Source organism: Phyllobates terribilis, unplaced genomic scaffold (assembly GCF_046119375.1).
Source record: "Phyllobates terribilis strain yellow unplaced genomic scaffold, ASM4611937v1 Scaffold_10__3_contigs__length_209671492, whole genome shotgun sequence".
NCBI classification, from domain to species: Eukaryota; Metazoa; Chordata; class Amphibia; order Anura; family Dendrobatidae; genus Phyllobates; species Phyllobates terribilis.
In genome coordinates, this window is record NW_027362770.1 from 83,185,077 (window position 1) to 83,204,791 (window position 19,715).

The 19,715-nt window shown below is 44.9% G+C and overlaps 1 protein-coding gene across 3 annotated transcripts in view; it reads right to left on the reverse strand.

Moving 5' to 3' along the window:
• The window catches only part of LOC141164418 (mitochondrial fission regulator 2-like), a 57,629-nt gene that overhangs the window by 8,223 nt on the left and 29,691 nt on the right, over window positions 1-19,715 (reverse strand). The window contains exons 4-6 of one of the 3 annotated variants that reach the window (XM_073649615.1): window positions 15,890-15,994; window positions 10,874-11,088; window positions 10,449-10,770 (exon numbers count right to left, since the gene is read on the reverse strand). In XM_073649615.1, coding sequence (XP_073505716.1) covers window positions 10,449-10,770; window positions 10,874-11,088; window positions 15,890-15,994 — 642 coding nt within the window. Of the gene's footprint in view, window positions 1-10,448; window positions 10,771-10,873; window positions 11,111-15,889; window positions 15,995-19,715 lie in introns of all 3 variants that reach the window. The other 2 variants (XM_073649617.1, XM_073649616.1) reach the window with 2 other exon arrangements.

The window sequence follows — 19,715 nt, forward strand, 5'->3', positions numbered from 1 at the left end:
CACAGAAGGGCACTGCAGAAAGAAATCTGAGCCTTTATGTACCAGCAACAGGTAAAGCTAACAGGCGGTGAAATTGGTAACGTACGGGTGACAGACCCGGTACTCATTGTGATCCCCCCGATGAGTGAAATGCTGATTTGGTGTAGAGCAGCAAAAGGTCTCAAAGTACGGAGCTACCAGGCGGTAGTAGAGCCCCTTAGCTCGGAACATAGACCTACACTCTTGACTGCCAGAGGGGTAGTGAATGTACGCAATGGGAGGGTGCCCGTATGCCTCCTAAACTATGGGGAGAACGAGATTAGATTACCACACTACGCCACTGTTGCCAAACTGTACACAGTAAATAACAACTCCTTACACACGGCGGAGTCCTTAACCTCACCAGACGAAGTGGAGGATAATGACCCTGGAACCCAGGTGGAGGATTGGTGTCAACAGCTCCATGTTGGGACAGACACCACTCCTGCCCATCAGAAGCAGGGTGTACACCGGGTGGTTCAGGAATACGAGCAGGTATTCAGTAAGCACCCACTTGACTTTGGGAGGATTAAGGGGGTTCAACACCATATCCCCACAGGTGACCATCCACCCATCAAAGAATGTTACAGGCCTATACCACCAGCACACTACCAGAAGGAGATGTTGCACAACATGAAGAAGGCAGGGGTAGTAAGGGATAGTTGTAGTCCCTGGGCAGCTCCCCTAGTTCTAGTCAGGAAAATGGACGGAAGCATGAGAATGTGTGTAGATTACAGACAAGTAAATCGCATTACACATAAAGATGCATACCCTTTACCTCGTATAGAGGAATCCCTGGCTGCCTTAAAGTCTGCAAATTACTTCTCCACCCTTGACCTCACTAGTGGGTACTGGCAAGTAGCTGTTGCTGAGGAGGATCAGGAGAAGATGGCCTTCACAACCCCGATGGGACTCTGCAAGTTCAATAGTATGCCGTTTGGACTCTGCAATGCCCCCGGAACGTTCCAGAGATTGATGGAGTGCTGCTTGGGACACCGCAACTTCGAGACTGTACTACTATACCTGGACGACGTGATAGTGTACTCCAAAACGTATGAGGACCACTTGAAGCACCTGGCGGAGGTATTTGAGTCGCTGTCCCGGTATGGGATGAAGCTGAAGCCCTCAAAGTGCTACCTGCTCAAGAGGAAGGTACAGTACCTGGGGCACATCGTTAGTCCAGAGGGAGTAGCACCAGACCCGGAGAAGGTCACTGCCATCCAGAAATGGCCGGAGCCGAAGAGCCTCAAGGAGGTACGTCAGTTCCTGGGACTAATCGGGTATTACCGGAGGTTTGTGAAGGACTATACCAAGAAAGCGGCGCCTTTGCAAGATCTCCTGGTAGGACAGTCCGGGAGAGGCAGAAACCCCCCGTTCCAGTGGGGAAAGGAGCAAGCTGAATCCTTTGAGGTGATGAAGGAGATCCTGACCGGCGAAGAGATCCTAGCTTACCCTGACTACAGCCAACCGTTCCTGCTGTACACTGATGCCAGCAATGAAGGATTAGGAGCTGTACTGAGTGAGAAGCAGAATGGCCGAGAGAAGGTGATCGCCTATGCAAGCAGGAAGCTCCGCCCGACCGTGAGGAACCCAGAGAACTATAGCAGCTTCAAGTTGGAGTTCCTGGCCCTGGTCTGGGCCATCACCGAGAGGTTCAAGCACTACTTAGCCTCCAATAAGTTCACTGCCTTCACTGATAATAACCCCTTGACTCATCTAGAAACAGCCAAGCTAGGAGCCATGAAACAACGATGGATGGCTAGGCTGTCAAACTACCAATTCACTATTAAGTACCGGGCAGGCTGCAAGAACGCCAACGCCGATGCCCTGTCCAGGATGCCTCACCAGTTGGATACTGAAGAAGAAGTGGATGACCTGGAGGAGATTGAACTACCTGCCTTTCATCAGAATGGAGTGGTCCACGAGCAACAAGCTTCCAGGAGGCAACGTGGTAAGACATTAAACCCCCTGCATCACCACAGCTGGAAGGAGACCCAGGATAGCGACCCGGTTGTCAGCCGTATCAAAGAACTGATAACCAAGGAAGGTTCCTCCCTGGAGAAGGAAGCGTCTCTCCAAGCCAAGCAGCTGTGGAATGAGAAGAGCCGGCTGTTCATCTATAGGGTGAAGCTGTGCCGGAGGTACGTCAACCCCAAAACCCATGAGATGGTATGGCAGATAGTGGTGCCCAAGACAGACATCCAGATGGTGTTGGAAGCCTACCACGATCAGGCGGGGCACTTTGGCTGGAAGAAGCTAGAAACCCTTCTGAAGTGTCAGTTTTATTGAGTAGGAATGCGCAGTTCCATTGAGAGGTGGTGCCGGAATTGTGGACCCTGTAGCCTCAGAAGAAAAGACTACAGCAGCCAGAAGGCAACCCTGCAACCCATGAAGATGACTCGTCCCTTAGACATCGTAGCCCTGGATCATGTCAAGCTGTCACCCAGCAGGTCAGGATATTCCTATGCCCTGACCATGGTGGATCACTACTCCTGGTTCCTGGTGGTCGCCCCCGTCAAGGATCTGACGGCCGAAACCACGGCGAAGACATTTCAGGCGTACTTCTGCAGGCCCCACGGACACCTGAAGCAGGTGCTGACAGATCAAGGCTCAGCCTTTGAGACCGAATTGTTTAAAGAGTTCTGCCATCTGTACGGGTGTAAAAAGATCAGGACAACACCGTACCACCCCCAAACCAACGGTCTCTGTGAAAAGATGAATAACATCGTCATTGACCTGCTGAAGACCTTACCACTAGAGGAGAGAAATCAGTGGCCAGACCTACTACCTGACCTAGTAGATCTGTACAACCACATACCTGTGAGTTCCACCAATTGTACTCCAGCATATCTCATGCGAGCAAGACCCGGGAAGTTGCCCATGGACCTGGAGCTTGGTGTAGTAGAACCGGAAGCAGATAGGTCCACTGAGGACTGGGACACGACCAGACAGGAGCAGTACAGAAGAGTACAGGCCTGTGTCGAAGACAGTCTCACTGGGGTAAGAGACAAGCAGGAAGCCCACTACAATAAAAGTGCGCCCGCAGAACCCTTCACACCAGGAGAAGTGGTGTTAAAGAGGAAAAGGAGAAACCACAAACTTGATGACCAGTGGGAGAGAGAACCCTACACTGTGTTAAATTCAAGATTTGATAACAAGAAGACCTGCCTAATTAGTAGAGTCGGAGGAATGACGACTGCAACGGTATCTAGAGATCATCTGAAGTTGTGTCCAGACCTGCTAAAGCCGCAAGAAGAAGTGCCTCTCACCGTACCGGAGGAGCCTAAAGAAGCAGTACTCCATACTGACAGGAGATTTACCGGCAGATTGGCCTCAACTAGGAGGAGCAGTAATAATCCCTGTGATCCACTTCTTTCAACAGCCAGAAGACCCTCCACAGCAAGTAGAGCCCGTAAGTGCTTCAGAAGAGCCTGCTCAAGAAGAATCCCCGGAAGAAGGATCCCCGATTGGAGCAGAGCAAGAAGGCCCAGCCAATGGTATACTTGCCAGTCCTGTAGACAGGTTAAGGCAACCCTGCAGTTCCCCAACACTTAGAGCTGACAGAATGGGAGGTAGTGCAAATACTAGTGCCTCACGCATCCCAGTACCACATAGGTTGACACGTAGCACACGAGGTCAGACCCCTGTCAGATACAGAGAGTAAAGAAGGAAACTCTGAATGTTAGAACTCTCCTGTTAGGTTTTTTCTATCTTGCTGGTCACATGACCTTTTTTGCCTATTTAGTCCTGCTCCGCCCTCCTAGCCTTGCTGGACTTCATTGTAATTTCTACTCTTGAACTAGCTTGGTGCTCTTTTGCCTTTCTCAGTCAGTTTTGCTGGGTCTTCGGATCTCTATGTTCTATGTTGTTTATGTGTCTTATTTCTGCTACAATTTCTGCTAGGAGGTGTCCATCTTTCTCCCAGTCCCTAGTTCTTATAGGGATCCCGTCCTCACATCTATAGGTCTTCGTTCAGACTAGCCGAGGACTTTAGCGGGTCTGATCGCAGGATCATGTTCCCCGTTACATCGAAGGGATCCAGCTTAGTTCTATTGTAGGGACAGATCTCCTGTCTTTCCTTAGTGCTTGTAGCAGATCATAACAGTAAGTCCAGCCCAAAAAATTTCTCTAAGGAAAGACCTCCAGTTTCCATCATGGTCTCGGTTCAGGATTTGGCTCAACGCTTGCAGGGACTCTCTCTGGAGGTGGCCAAGCTCCAACAACACGTGAGTAGCTGTTCTGGAGCACATTTTGTAGAGCCAAAGGTACGTTTGCCTGATTTATTTTTTGGTGAACAACAAGATTTTTTTTCCTTTAAAAATGCTTATTTATTGTATTTTCGTTTAAGACCCAGATCCTCTGGTGATGAATCACAGCGCATAGGGTTCATAATGTCACTTTTGCTCAAAGAACCTCAGGGATGGGCCTTTTCTCTCCAACCTAGTGATCCGTGCTTTAGATCAGTGGATAGTTTTTTTTCTGCTTTGGGGTTGTTGTATGATGATCCTGATCGTGTCTCATCTGCTGAGTCTGAATTAAGACGTTTGAGGCAGGGATCAGGTAATGTGGAAAATTATTGTACTCACTTCCGTCGGTGGTCTGCACAGGTGGAGTGGAACGATTCAGCTTTGAAAAGTTTGTTTCTTGCGGGGCTAGGGGAAAGGGTTAAGGATCTGCTGATTGCTTATCCTTCACCTGGAAACTTGCAGGAGGCAATGCAATTAGCTATACGGGTGGACAGGAGACTGCGTGCAAGGGTTAATGAGAGTAAAACCTCTGCCATGTCAGCTCCGAGTCTTGAGAGGGTCTGTACTGACATTGGAGAGCCGATGGAGATTGGGGCGATGTCACCCCGCTCTCAGGAAAAAGACCGCAGATTTTCTGAAGGTTTGTGCTTTTATTGAGGTGGGTCTGACCATTTCATTAGGAACTGTGTGCTTCGTGTGAACAAAGAAAAAAAAAGGTCAGTTATGCCCGTATAGCCTGTTTAAATACTAAGGGTGTACTTCTTTCTGCTACTACCACTGCTCAGGAAGAATTAATTGAATTTCGGGTATTTGTGGATTGTGGTTGTACTCTGAATGTGATTGATGGGGGGTTCTTGGAAAAACTTAAATTAAAACCCAAACCTTTGTCATCCCCTATTGCCGTGGTTTCTGTCGATGGCTCTCCCTTAAAGAGTGTTACTCACAAGGTCTGTGAATTTCCCCTCACTATTAATGGTATTCACCAAGAGAATTTGGATTTGGTAGTATTAAATAATTTGCCTTCTCCTGTAGTGTTGGGGTTACCCTGGTTAAAATTGCACAATCCTGTACTGGATTGGTCTACCAATGAAATTAAGTCTTGGAGCCCTAAGTGTTATGACAAGTGTTGTAACGGGCGCATTGCTGCTGTGGATAAAGGGGAATTACCTGTACCTATTCAGGATTTTTGGAAAGTTTTTTCTGAGAAAGAATCGCAAATTTTGCCTCCCCATAGAGACTATGATTGTACCATTGAATTTGTCCCTGGAGCGACTCTTCCTAAAAGTCGTTTATTTAATCTTACTATTCCTGAGAGAAAGGCTTTGGAGGAATACATACAGACAAGCTTGGCCGCCGGTCACATTAGGCCTTCCAAGTCTCCTGTGGCTGTTGGATTTTTTTTTGTTAAAAAAAAGGACAGCGGTTTACGTCCTTGTCTGGACTTTCGTGAGATTAATAAAATTACTGTACGCATTCCTTACCCACTGCCATTGATTCATGATTTGTTTAACCAGTTAGTGGGGGCCAAGTGGTTCTCTAAAATTGATCTCCGGGGGGCATACAATTTGTTGCGCATGAAGGAGGGTGATGAATGGAAGACTGCTTTTAACACTCCTGTGGGTCATTTTGAGAATCTGGTTATGCCTTTTGGTCTTACCAATGCTCCAGCATTTTTTCAGAATCTTATTAATGACATCCTTAGACCTTTGATCGGCAAAAATGTGGTTGTGTATTTGGATGACATTTTGATTTATTCGCCGGAGCTGGAGTCTCATTGGCGGAGCGTACGTGAGGTTTTACAGTTATTAATGGACAATTCGCTTTTTGCTAAGCTAGAGAAATGTGAGTTCGCTGTACAGAGAATTAGTTTTTAGGGTTACATTATCTCCAGTGAAGGTTTTGAGATGGATCCGGTTAAAGTTCAAGCTGTGCAGGAATGGCCTAGGCCTATTGGTTTGAAATCAATACAGAGGTTTTTGGGTTTCGCCAATTATTACAGAAAATTCATAAAAAAAAAATTCTATTATTGTCAAACCACTGACCGATCTTACCAGGAAAGGTGCTAATGCAGTTCAGTGGACTTCTGAGGCCATTGAAGCTATTGTGTTTCTAAAGGAGAGGTTCACCTCTGCTCCCATCCTTATGCAGCCTGATGTGACTAAGCCGTTTTTGGTTGAGGTTGATGCTTCTTCTGTGGGGGTCGGTGCGGTGTTGTCTCAGGAAAACTAGGATGGAGTACATCCCTGTGCCTTTTTTTCAAAAAAAATTTCTGAGACTGAACTTAATTACGATATTGGTAATCGGGAATTGCTGGCTATTAAACTCGCATTTGAACGCTGGCGTCATCTCTTGGAAGGTGTTGAATTTCCCATTCAGGTTTTCACTGATCATAAAAATCTGATCTATCTTGATGCTGCCAAGCGCTTGAATGCCCGTCAGGCTAGGTGGGCACTTTTTTTCTCGCGGTTTAATTTTTCCGTTACTTACATCCTGGGTACCAAGAATGTTAAAGCTGATGCGTTGTCTCGCAGCTTTTCTCCCATGGTCGGTGCTGAGGAGGAGGAGGAGAGCATTTTACAAGAAGGTGTTGTTTTTGATGCTTTGGACTCCATTTTGGAGGATGAGATTCTTAAAGCTTAGGAGAATGCCCCATCTAACACTCCCCATGGGAGGTTGTTTGTGCCTAGGACCTTTAGGAGAGATTTGTTTGTTGAGTGTCATGAGTCTCGGTTGGCAGGTCATCCAGGAATTTCTGAGACCAACAGACTTGTGGGTCGCAGTTTTTGGTGGCCTGGATGGCAGAAGGAAGTCATTAAGTGGGTGCGTCAATGTACTGTGTGTGCTAGATCTAAGTCTTCGCATGCTCCTGCTGCGGGGTTGCTTTGCCCTCTAGAGGTTCCTAGTGCACCTTGGATACATCTGGCTATGGACTTTATTACTGACCTTCCCCCCTCTGAGGGTTTCACGGTCATCTAGGTGGTCGTGGAGCATTTTAGCAAGATGTGTCACTTGGTTCCCTTCATCAAACTGCCTTGCGCTAAGACACTCGCTAAGGCTTTTGTCAAGGAAATTGTCAGACTACATGGCGTTCCTACTGACATTGTTTCTGATAGGGGACCTCAGTTTGTGGCTCGTTTTTGGCGTGCCTTTTGTGACAGGTTGGGAGTTCATTTGTCGTTTTCATCCGGATATCATCCTGAGTCTAATGGCCAGACAGAAAGAAAGAACCAGGATGTTGAGCAGTTCTTGCGTTGCTTTGTGGCAGACAATCAAGAGGGGTGGTCTGAGTTTTTGCCACTTGCTGAGTTTGCTCTTAACAACCATACATCCTCTTCTGCTGGGTGTTCGCCTTTTTTTTGCTGTTCTGGGAGACATCCGTCTTTTGGGTCATTCTCCAAATTGGTATCGACTGTGCCTGAGGAGAATTTTTTCCGGTGATTTGGAGAGAGTTTGGACGGATGTGCGTGCTAATCTTCAGGAGGCTAACAAAAAATCTAAGAGGTACTTTGATAGGAAACGGCAAGAGGTTTCGTTTGCTATTGGTGACATGGTTTGGGTCCCAAGTTTGTAGGGCCCTTTAAGGTGCTTCAGATAGTTAACCAATCTGCTGTTAAGTTGGAGGTTCCTACCTCCTGGAAGATTAATCCGGTGTTTCATGTTTTTCTGTTGAAAAGAGCTGATGTGTCGGATGGTGACGCCTCTGCCACTGTTCCTCCGGTGGTGGAGGACGGGGAATATGAAATTTCCCGCATCCTAAATTCTAGACGGTATAGGGGGAGTTTGCAATATCTCGTCGCTTGGAAGGATTTCGGACCCGAGGATAACTCATGGGTGAGGGCGGATGATGTTTCTGCTTCCAGACTTGTCAGAGCGTTTCACAGGAGGTTTCCTGATAAGCCTGGGCCTAGGGGATCCGGAGGATCCTCTTAGAAGAGGGGGTACTGTTAGAACTCTCCTGTTAGGTTTTATCTATCTTGCTGGTCACATGACCTTTTTTGCCTATTTAGTCCTGCTCCGCCCTCCTAGCCTTGCTGGACTTCATTGTAATTTCTACTCTTGAACTAGCTTGGTGCTCTTTTGCCTTTCTCAGTTGGTTTTGCTGGGTCTTCGGACCTCTATGTTCTATGTTGTTTGTGTGTCTTATTTCTGCTACAATTTCTGCTAGGAGGTGTCCATCTTTTTCCCAGTCCCTAGTTCTTATAGGGATCCCTCCCTCACATCTATAGGACTTCGTTCAGACTAGCCGAGGACTTTAGCGGGTCTAATCGCAGGATCAGGTTCCCCGTTACATCGTAGGGATCCAGCTTAGTTCTATTGTAGGGACAGATCTCCTGTCTTTCCTTAGTGCTTGTAGCAGATCATAACACTGACAGTGTAGATAGTTGCCCTTGGGGTATTATATTGTGTATTTTCATGTATATGTATCTATTCACTTGTGTTTTGCCTTTTAATGGACAATCTAAGTGAAATGGACACTTTTCTTGTTTGCCTCTAACTACCCGCCAGGGTACATAAAGAACTTTGTGGCTGAGGACTATGTGCAGCCCAAAAACTGTTGCAGTAAATAATTGCACTCCCTGGTGTGCCCCTTTAGGTGACCTCAGAAGAAAAACCTGTCTGGGTGGCACAAGCGGAGGTCGAACTCAGGATCGCCATGCCCTGCAGCCACCCCAGGGCCTACGTGGAGGGTTTGCTTTGGACAGGTCCCTCAAGCTACCAAGTACTCTACCCTGTGAGATGGACATACTGTCGGGGAACCTCACAGGAAGAGACTTGAATTCTGAGGTTGCTTATTGAATTGTACGTACCTATTTATTATTTATAATGTTTTATATGTAACGTTCAAGCAAAGTGCCTCCCATAAAGGGAAGAGTTATTGTTATTGTTGTTATAAAAAGTACTTCAGTCCGTGAGTACTGAGCTTTGCTAGGGGGGAATGTGGCGCCCTGCTGTGCATTGGTGCCATAGATCCTAGAGGTGTGCATGGACGGATTCCTCCACAAGAGGCCCTCATAGCATTCACACACCTCCACCTTCCACCTCAGACCACCAGAGGGAGCCCTTTAGGGATATAAATAGGGAAGGTGGAGCTAGGCAGTTAGTCTAATTCTGGAGTCCACAGAGAGTGAAGCCTGTGAGAAAGTCAGTCCAGCACAGACTCAGTGAGCTCAGGTTAGTGAGCCTACGGCGTGCCGACGCCATAAGAGCGGTGAAGAGTAGCGAGGCCTACTGCCAGTGTGAAGCCTAGTGAGGGCCCCGAGCGCGGCCGAAGGCAAGTGGAGTATGCGAGCTACATAGGGGGCAGAGGAGCTTAGCCAGCTCACCCCAAAACCATTTACCGGACACCGGGTCCGTGTCTGCAAGGATCTCTAAAACCAGCAGAAACAACCGGAACCCCTGGCGAACTATATGTCCCAGGAACACCAGAATCTGACCGTTATCCCAGGGTCAGGAATCACAGAGGCCCAAGAGACCAGGGAGTGTGATCTCTATCAGAAGGCCCTACCACCAGGTCAGGAGGTGTGAGACAGAGACCAAGTTAGTCCTAGCTTCAGGCAGGTCATAAACTTATCAGGAAAAGGCAAGAAACAGGAGGCCCCACACCCACTCACTGGGGAGAGTCCTGAAATGCACCCTTCACCCTATAGTGCCCTGGATCGTGCCTGAAACACCACCAGTAAAGGTACTGAAGTGAACTGTTGTGAGTGTGCCTATTCTTCTCCTGACCCGGCTGGGTCCCCTCTGTCCTGCATCCCTTCTCCTATGCTGCCCTGAGGCCCCGCTCCACCTGTGGGGAGCCGCACCCAACTAAGCTGACTGATCACCGGCCTCAGAGGACTGTAGCAGCGCTGGTGATTCCCACCAGACCCAACGGGTGCGTCACAAACTTTCCCTTATCCCATACACCTTTTCCCCCATTCCTTTGCTTTTAAGAGTGACCCCAGGGTACGGGCTCGGGAGCTGGCCACCGCGACATCCCCCAAATCTAACAGCAAGGCCCGGGCGCCGAGTCGTCCCCCAACACCATGGGCGCATCAAGATCAGCAGTCATGTGCGGGGAAAGATGCGGGCTCAGAGCCAGATTTTTTTTTTATATACAGTTTTCTCCTTCATTCTATTTCACGCATGTCTGTAATAAAAAATATATACTGTATTTAAAGAAAATCTATAAAATGATCTTACCTTTCGACCGCCCGAAGCTTGATGGAATTCATGCCTTTTAACACATCCATCATACTGGGGAGCTGATCCACACTGCCTTTCTCTGAAGCCTCGCTTTCCGTCGGGCTGCATTTGTGAAACCCTTTACATTCTCTTATAAGATCAAGTGCAGATTTTAGTTGGGTAGATGGGACTGGGGGTGGTGGAGGAGGAGGAGGAGGAAGGGGCAGCGGAGCTACTGGGGTTGTACATTGTAAGAACTGTGCGGAAAGTGGTGTAGAAGCTGAAGATGGGGGTGGGAGGGCATTACGTGGGCTGCCAAATGAGTACAGTGATTCTGTATCTGAGAAAAAAAGACAAGATCAAATCATACCAAATACATAGCAAAAGCTTGACCTGTTTAACCCATTAAGTGATTAATAAGGATTACAAAAACAATGGCTTACGAGACTGTGCGGCTTGTGACTGTTGTAGGGCAACAATGGCAGCAATCTGTGCTCTCAGCTGCAGCAGCTCATCTTCCAAAGCTGCGATTTTCTGAAAGGCATGATCGTCTGCAGGAAGGAGACTCTTTTCACACACTCTCTTGGCCGACATCATAGTCAGAAATCCTGAGTCTGAATTATTCGGGTCCATGGACTTGTTGGATTGAAGATCGTGTCTGATGAAAAAGGTCACTGTCACTAAAGAACCATTAAAAAGTAGTAGTTACTAAAGGGAATCTGTCACCAGGTTTATGCTACCTCATCTGAGAGCAGCATGATGTGGGGGCCGAGACCCCGAATCCAGTGATGTTACTGGGCTCTTTGCTGTAGTTTTGATAAATAATTGTGTTATCTTCTTCAGCTCTGCTAGTCCTCTCAATGATCAGCTCCTGCTATGCAGTCCTTAATATTCATGAGCTCTGGCTAACCATGTCCCTCTCCGCTGTCAGCGTTGTCTATGCACAGTGTAGACAGAAAGCTGTAAATCAATGGTGCAGGCAGGGCTGTGGAGTCGGTAAGCCAAACCTCCGACTCCTCAATTTCCATGACTCTGACTCCCTCATACACGGCTCATGTTTAAGTGATAAATTTACTGTAGCACAGATTCATCTCAGCTAAAAGTCTAGACCCTTAGATCAGGAATAGGACAGACATTTATAGGACATTTCATAACTTTCCCAAATTCTTATGAAACAATATTCCCCACAAACTGCATTGAACTACTGTACCCAATTTATTATATATTTTAGGTTAGGAGTCGCAGTCGGTACATTTTATACAGATTCCGACTCCACGAAAATGGACTCCACAGCTCTGGGTGCAGGTTGGGTTAGACTGAGCTCATACAATTTGGGAGAAGACAATCAGAGCTCACCAGAAGTAAGAAGTATCTTGGTATATTTATTTGTCTTATTAGTCACACCAAATGAAGCGCACAATAACAGGAAATGGTCGGCACCTGCGTGCACCCACGCTCTCCTGTAACAGGTCAGCTGCTATTTTTTAGCCAATAAAGATACCAAGACCCTTATGGTGAGTGTCACCTTTCTTCTCCCATATTGTATTACTGGGCCATTGACTATCGTCACTGAGCATCATCTATGTAATTACCTAACAGAGGCCATAACGATAATTGATCAATGTCATATATATTCAAGCCGTTACAGTAGCAGCCTAACCAGTGTCTACACACACATATATGTATATATACATATATTATATAGACACATACACATACACATACATATGTGTGTGTGTATATATATATATATATATATATATATATATATATATATATATATATATATATACAGTACAGACCAAAAGTTTGGACACACCTTTTCATTTAAAGATTTTTCTGTATTTTCATGACCAGGAAAATTGTACATTCTCACTGAAGGCATCAAAACTATGAATTAACACATGTTGAATTATATACTTAACAAAAAAGTGTGAAACAACTGAAAATATGTCTTATATTCTAGGTTCTTCAAAGTAGCCACCTTTTGCTTTGATGACAGCTTTGCACACTCTTGGCATTCTCTTGATGAGCTTCAAGAGGTAGTCACCAGAAACGGTTTTCACTTCACAGGTGTGCCCTGTCAGGTTTAATAAGTGGGATTTCTTGCCTTATAAATGGGGTTGGGACCATCAGTTGTGTTGTGCAGAAGTCTGGTGGATACACAGCTGATAGTCCTACTGAATAGACTGTATTTGTATTATGGCAAGAAAAAAGCAGCTAAGTAAAGAAAAACGAGTGGCCATCATTACTTTAAGAAATGAAGGTCAGTCAGTGCGAAAAATTGGGAAAACTTTGAAAGTGTCCCCAAGTGCAGTTGCAAAAACCATCAAGCGCTACAAAGAAACTGGCTCACATGAGGACCGCCCCAGGAAAGGAAGACCAAGAGTCACCTCTGCTTCTGAGGATAAGTTTATCCGAGTCATCAGCCTCAGAAATCTATGAAAATTGTACATTCACACTGAAGGCATCAAAACTATGAGTTAACACATGTGGAATTATATACTTAACAAAAAAGTGTGAAACAACTGAAAATATGTCTTATAATCGGTTCTTCAAAGTAGCCACCTTTTGCTTTGATGACTGCTTTACACACTCTTGGCATTCTCTTGATGAACTTCAAGAGGTAGTCTTCCAACAATCTTGAAGGAGTTCCCAGAGATGCTTAGCACTTGTTGGCCCTTTTGCCTTCACTCTGCCGTCCAGCTCACCCCAAACCATCTCGATTGGGTTCAGGTCTGGTAACTGTGGAGGCCAGTGAGGTGTGTTTGGGGTCATTGTCCTGTTGAAAACTAAATGATGGTCCAACTAAATGCAAATCGGATGGAATAGCATGCCGCTGCAAGATGCTGTGGTAGCCATGCTGGTTCAGTATGCCTTCAATTTTGAATAAATCCCCAATAGTGTCACCAGCAAAGCACCCTGGCACCATCACACCTCCTCCTCCATGCTTCATGGTGGGAACCAGGCATGTAGAGTCCATCCGTTCACCTTTTCTGTGTCGCACAAATACACGGTGGTTGGAACCAAAGATCTCAAATTTGGACTCATCAGACCAAAGCACAGATTTCCACTAGTCTAATGTCCATTCTTTTTGTTCTTTTGCCCAAACAAGTCTCTTCTGCTTGTTGCCTGTCCTTAGCAGTGGTTTCCTAGCAGCTATTTTACCATGAAGTCCGGCTGCACAAAGTCTCCTCTTAACAGTTGTTGTAGAGATGTGTCTGCTGCTAGAACCCTGTGTGGCATTGACCTGGTCTCTAATCTGAGCTGCTGTTAACCTGCGATTTCTGAGGCTGGTGACTTGGATAAACTTATCCTCAGAAGCAGAGGTGACTCTTGGTCTTCCTTTCCTGGGGCGGTCCTCATGTGAGCCAGTTTCTTTGTAGCGCTTGATGGTTTTTGCAACTGCACTTGGGGACACTTTCAAAGTTTTCCCAATTTTTCGCACTGACTAACCTTCATTTCTTAAAGTAATGATGGCCACTCGTTTTTATTTACTTAGCTGCTTTTTTCTTGCCATAATACAAATTCTAACCGTTTATTCAGTAGGACTATCAGCTGTGTATCCATCAGACTTCTGCACGATACAACTGATGGTCCCAACCCCATTTATAAGGCAAGAAATCTCACTTATTATACCTGACAGGGCACACCTGTGAAGTGAAAACCATTTCCGGTGACTACCTCTTGAAGCTCAACAAGAGAATGCCAAGAGTGTGCAAAGCAGTCATCAAAGCAAAAGGTGGCTACGTTGAAGAACCTAGAATATAAGACATATTTTCAGTTGTTTCACACTTTTTTTGTTAAGTATATAATTCCAAATGTGTTAATTCATAGTTTTGATGCCTTCAGTGTGAATGTACAATTTTCATAGTCATGAAAATACAGAGAAATCTTTAAGTGAAAAGGTGTGTCCAAACTTTTGGTCTGCACAGTGTATATATATATATATATATATATATATATATATATATATATATATATATATATATAATCTAACTACACTTTATCACTGTACCATTTAAAGGGAATCTGTCAGTAGGATCAACCCTCCAAAGCCGTCTATATGGGCATGTACGTCATAGGAAGCTAACTAAATTGATACCTTGATATCTGCGATCTGATGGCTTATTCCAAAGAAATCTACATTTTTCTTAATATGTAAATGAGCTGTGAAAAAAAGTGGAAAATCCAGCAACCACAAAATTCATTAAAACATCACATTTATTTGTAGATTAAAACATGAAAAAGTAAAATTTAAAACATGTTAGCACAACGGTCTACACGAGCTCTTAATCATGGCCCCAACATAGATCTCCTGGAGAATCTGACTCCAGAGCTCAATTTGAATGAAAGGTTCTGTTACCAGTGTGAGACATGTAATGACTGACAGTCTGCTCTCCTGATCTACATCTCTCACACTGGTAATGTGTCCTTTCATTTAAAATAAGCTCAATAAACTCTGGAGGCAGATTCTCAGGGAGATCCACGTCCGACCCACAGCTCATTTACATATTAAGAAAATGTGAATTTCTCTGGAATAAGACATCAGATCGCAGACATGAAGGTATCATTGTATTCAACTTTCTATGACCTACACGCCACATAGACGGCTTAGGTTGGTTGATCCTTCCGACAGACTCCCTTTAAGGCTCCACAAACAGTGGTGATGCCACAAGTATAGGCATGAAATCATAAGGGATGGCAAACCTTTAGATTCATTTCTGGAACCTCTTGGACATTCGTGATGACAGATACTGAGAACAAGAGTGGTATATGCAAAAAAAGAGTGGTGTGTCCTCTTTACAGTGAATCTGTCAACGGATTCCACAATTCAAATCATATACATTGTTAGATAGATGGCTTAAACCTAGCGAAACAGGTCAGAATGGCTGTATGATACTGATATAATAGGATGGTCATTTTTATGAGTCCACCTACAGAGTTAGAGAGCTCAGAAGCTGTAGTGTTTTTAATCTCCACCCAACCTGACTTGCAGCTGCAGCTTGTACTGAGAAGTGTGAGATCTCAGCAGCAGGAGGAATAGATCCGCTTTAGCCTCTACTGTGAATAATGATGCTACCTAATAATTCACAAGTGTTGACATCACTGCTTGATTTCACATTGGAGGCCACAGTCAGTGATTTGGCCAGATAAGTTCCATTTAAAAGGATTTTCCAAAAAAGTTATCCAAGATGGCCGCCTTTACATATTTCAAAATGCAACCCATCCTGGGCACGCATTGTTACAGTTTACACCCCTATGACTGAAAGCGGGAGGCTTCCGGGGGATAAAGTTAATTTCCTCCCGGCAGACAGGCTCCTAGTGCAGTGGCAACACATGGTCAGAATGCTATTTCCCTGCAGATTAAACCCATATCGGCAGGTTAATAGCGGTTTTTCACACAACCGGTTCATTTTAATACACTGTGGATTCACATGACTTAGAAGTGCACCAACCTGGAAATGAGGTCGAGGGCACGATTCCAATGGCAGTAATGTTCCAATAATTTGAACCACACTACGGGTCCAGCCATATGTCTTACGCTCCAAAATTTGGATACCCTACAGAGGAATAAGCCAGAAAAACATACAGTTAGGGAGAAGTCGGCACAGTCAAGTGACCACGCTGGCACAGTTCTGACCTTCTCAGTGGGCATGACATTTCGGTCAGGACTGTGGGAATGAAGTTATGTTACAGGAGCCCCGGGAGAGCTAATGCCGACACCAAGAGGTGAGTATAGAGGTTATTAACCTCTTTATGACGTGGTACGTAATAGTACACACCACGTCATAACCCCCGGATCATCAACCTCATCCATACAGCTGACATGTGCCCGCAACAGCAGCGGGTGGAATCGCGATCCACCCGCGGCTGTTAACTAGCTAAATGCTGCTGTCAATCTCTGACAGCGCCATTTAACCACGCCGGAAGCGCGTCTTTTACATGATCATGGATCACCGATTGGTTGGCATGACCCCAGTGATGGTCATGGCCAGATTGCTATGAGCCCATAGCAAGTGAGCATTTGTGCTACACAGAGGCGATCTGCTCATTGCCTGTATGTAGCAGAGCCGATCAGGCAAGTGCTGTTTCTAGTTTCCCATGAAGACTATTGAAGCAAGCAAAAAGTAAAAAAAAAACAACTTTTAATAATGTTAAAAAAATATAAAAAAGTTTAAATCATCCCCCTTTCGCCCCATTTAAAATAAAACAATTAAAAAATAACAAAAAAAAACATACACATATTTGGTATTGCCGCGTTCAGAATCTCCCGATCAATATGAAAAAAAATTAATCCGATCGGTAAACGGCGTAACAAGAAAAAAATTCTAAACGCCAGAATTACGTTTTTTCTGGTCGCCGCAACATTGCAATAAAATGCAATAACAGGCGATCAAAACATTGGATCTACCCCAAAATGGCATCAGCTCGGCGCGCAAAAAATAAGCCCTCACCCGATCAAAGATCCCAAAAAATGGAGACACTAGGGGTCTTGGAAAATGGTGCCTTTTTTTTTTTTTTTTTTTTTAGCAAACTTTGAATTTTTTTTCATCACTTAAATAAAGAAGACCCTATACATGTTTGGTGTCTACAAACTCGTAATGACCTGGAGAATAATAATGGCAGGTCAGTTTTAGCATTCAGTAAACGTGGTAAAAAAAAATAAAAAAACCTGTGGAATTGCACTGTTTTTGCAATTTCACAGCACTTGGATTTTTTTTCCCGTTTTCCAGTACATGATATGATAAAACCAATGATGTCGTTCAAAAGTAAAACTTGTCCCACAAAAAATAAGCCCTCACACGGCCATATTGACCGAGAAATAATAAAGTTATGGCTCTGGGAACAAGGGGAGCAAACAACGAAAACGCAAAAACGGAAAATGCTCCAGTCATGAAGGGGTTAATATATTTTGGGGAAACATAGTGATGGAGAAGGGGTTGTCAGAGTAGTGATTCTTCAGTCACCTTCCTGCTCTGCTGAGATTTCACACTGTCTTTGCAATGGAAGGCCCTACCCCAGGCGCAGATTAAGTTCCCGGCTGACCTACAATAACATGGCTCTATCATTGCCATGGGCAGCGCATGTAGTCATCTCTAAAAGATGTCATTGAGCTGAAAACTCAATCTGCGCATTCGCTGCCCATGGTAATGATGGTGCGAGATTTCGAAAAGAGCAGGAAGGTCACTGAAAAAGCAGGGTCCTATTATTCACAGACCAGAGGGGCCGGGAATCACAGACAGGGAGGAGAAGACAGAGTGTACAGTCCAGCCCCTGTGAACGAGATCTGATTAGAAGAAAACTTCAAATGGGGATTAAAGCACCACTCCAGCAGGTTTTTATTATTGCAGTGCTAATCTAAGGTCCCTGACCCTAGTATAATACTTACCCGCCGTCGTCCTCACCTTTCATCGACGCTGCTCTAGTCCCGCTGCGCCACCTTGTGACCGCAACTTCTGACTGATCGGAAGTCAAAAGGTAATAGTCATAAGATCTTGCATTGAAAATTGACCTCCGGATTGTCCAGCAAACACTGGAGCGATCCGGCAGGTCACAAACTGCAGAAGACGACTGGAGCGGCGCTCATAGAAGGTGAAGACGGCGGCTGGTAACAATAAGATTGGGGGCAGGGACCTTAGATTAGAAGCACCACTCCAGCGCTGTAATAAAAAAAAACACTGACGTGGTGATTTAAAGAAGAACAACAAAGCGGCTTTCTTCACCAAAGGTATCAATTTAATCAATATTACAGCACCATCTAAAGTATGTCTTTACTTTAAATTCCAATTTTGTGCTGACAGCTTCTCTTTTTGGCCCACTCTGTCATCCATGACAACTAGGGTCCCAGTTGGTTCACCTACCAATATGTTTTCATTCAATCATACAGAAATAAATATATACCAGAGCCATATATTATATATCAAAATACATATCAAATTGTATTCATTACAACAATGCAAAAACATTTTGAATTATTAAAACATGTTGAACATGGGAAACCACAAGATGGCGCCACAATCCCAGCAGTAGTATGAAACAACAGCCTTTTCCATGAAAATGATCTAGATTATTTCTCAATTCCACATATGTCTAACTTATCCATCTCCTGCTGGTATCATAGCTTTCTATGGTTTATAGGGATCTTATCTTGTGGTTTCCCATTTTTAACATGTTTTATATATTTTTTGTATTGTTGTAATTAATAATATTTGATTATGTTTTCTGATATATATGGTCTTGGTGTACATTTATTTCTGTATAATCGTATGTTTCCATTTGTACTGAACCTGTTACTCCGTCCATGCAGACAATATAGGCTGGTACATTCATTTCTGTTTTTGTGTATTTGTGCTGTGATTGTGGACACATTTGCTAACAATGTGTTTTCATGTCTACTGTGCTGGATATGTACATATGTGTGTTTTTTAAACTATATTTAATAAAAGCTATATTTTATTCCTTTTATGATTGAACAGCTTCATAGTGGGTTGAAAGTACATGTCCACAGAGTTGAACAAAATGAAACGTCAAGTTGAATGAGAAGAAAATTGGCACCAGAAATTGTGGCACCCTATATCTCCACAACAGAGTGCAGAAGAAGAAAAATTATAAAATGTAACTTTTTCATCTAAATTTCTGCCATTACATGCAGGAATCTAGAGTTTATCATGCTTAAAGCGAACCTGTCAGCAGAATTTTGCTAAGTACCGTATATACTCGAGTATAAGCCGACCCAAGTATAAGCCGTGGCACCTAATTTTACAAAAAAAAACCTGGGAAAACGTATTGACTCGAGTATAAGCCTTGGGTGGGAAATGTAGCAGCTACTGGTAAATTTCCCCATCCTGGTATGCATGGCCCTCTCATCCCCAGTCCTGGTATGCATGGCCCCCTCAACCCCAATCCTGGTATGCATGGCCCCCTCACCCCCAATCCTGATATGCATGGCCTTCTCATCCCCCAATCCTGGTATGCATGGTCTCCTCATCCCCCAATCCTGGTATGCATGGCCTCCTCATCCCCCAATCCTGGTATGCATGGCCCTTTCATCCCCCAATCCTGGTATGCATGGCCCCTTCATCCCCCAATCCTGGTATGCATGGCCTCCTCATCCCCCAATCCTGGTATGCATGGCCTCCTCATCCCACAATCCTGGTATGCATGGCCTCCTCATCCCCCAATCCTGGTATGCATGGCCTCCTCATCCCCCAATCTTGGGATGTATGGCCCCCTCATACCCCAGTCCTAGTATGCATGGCCCCCTCATCCCCCAATCCTAGT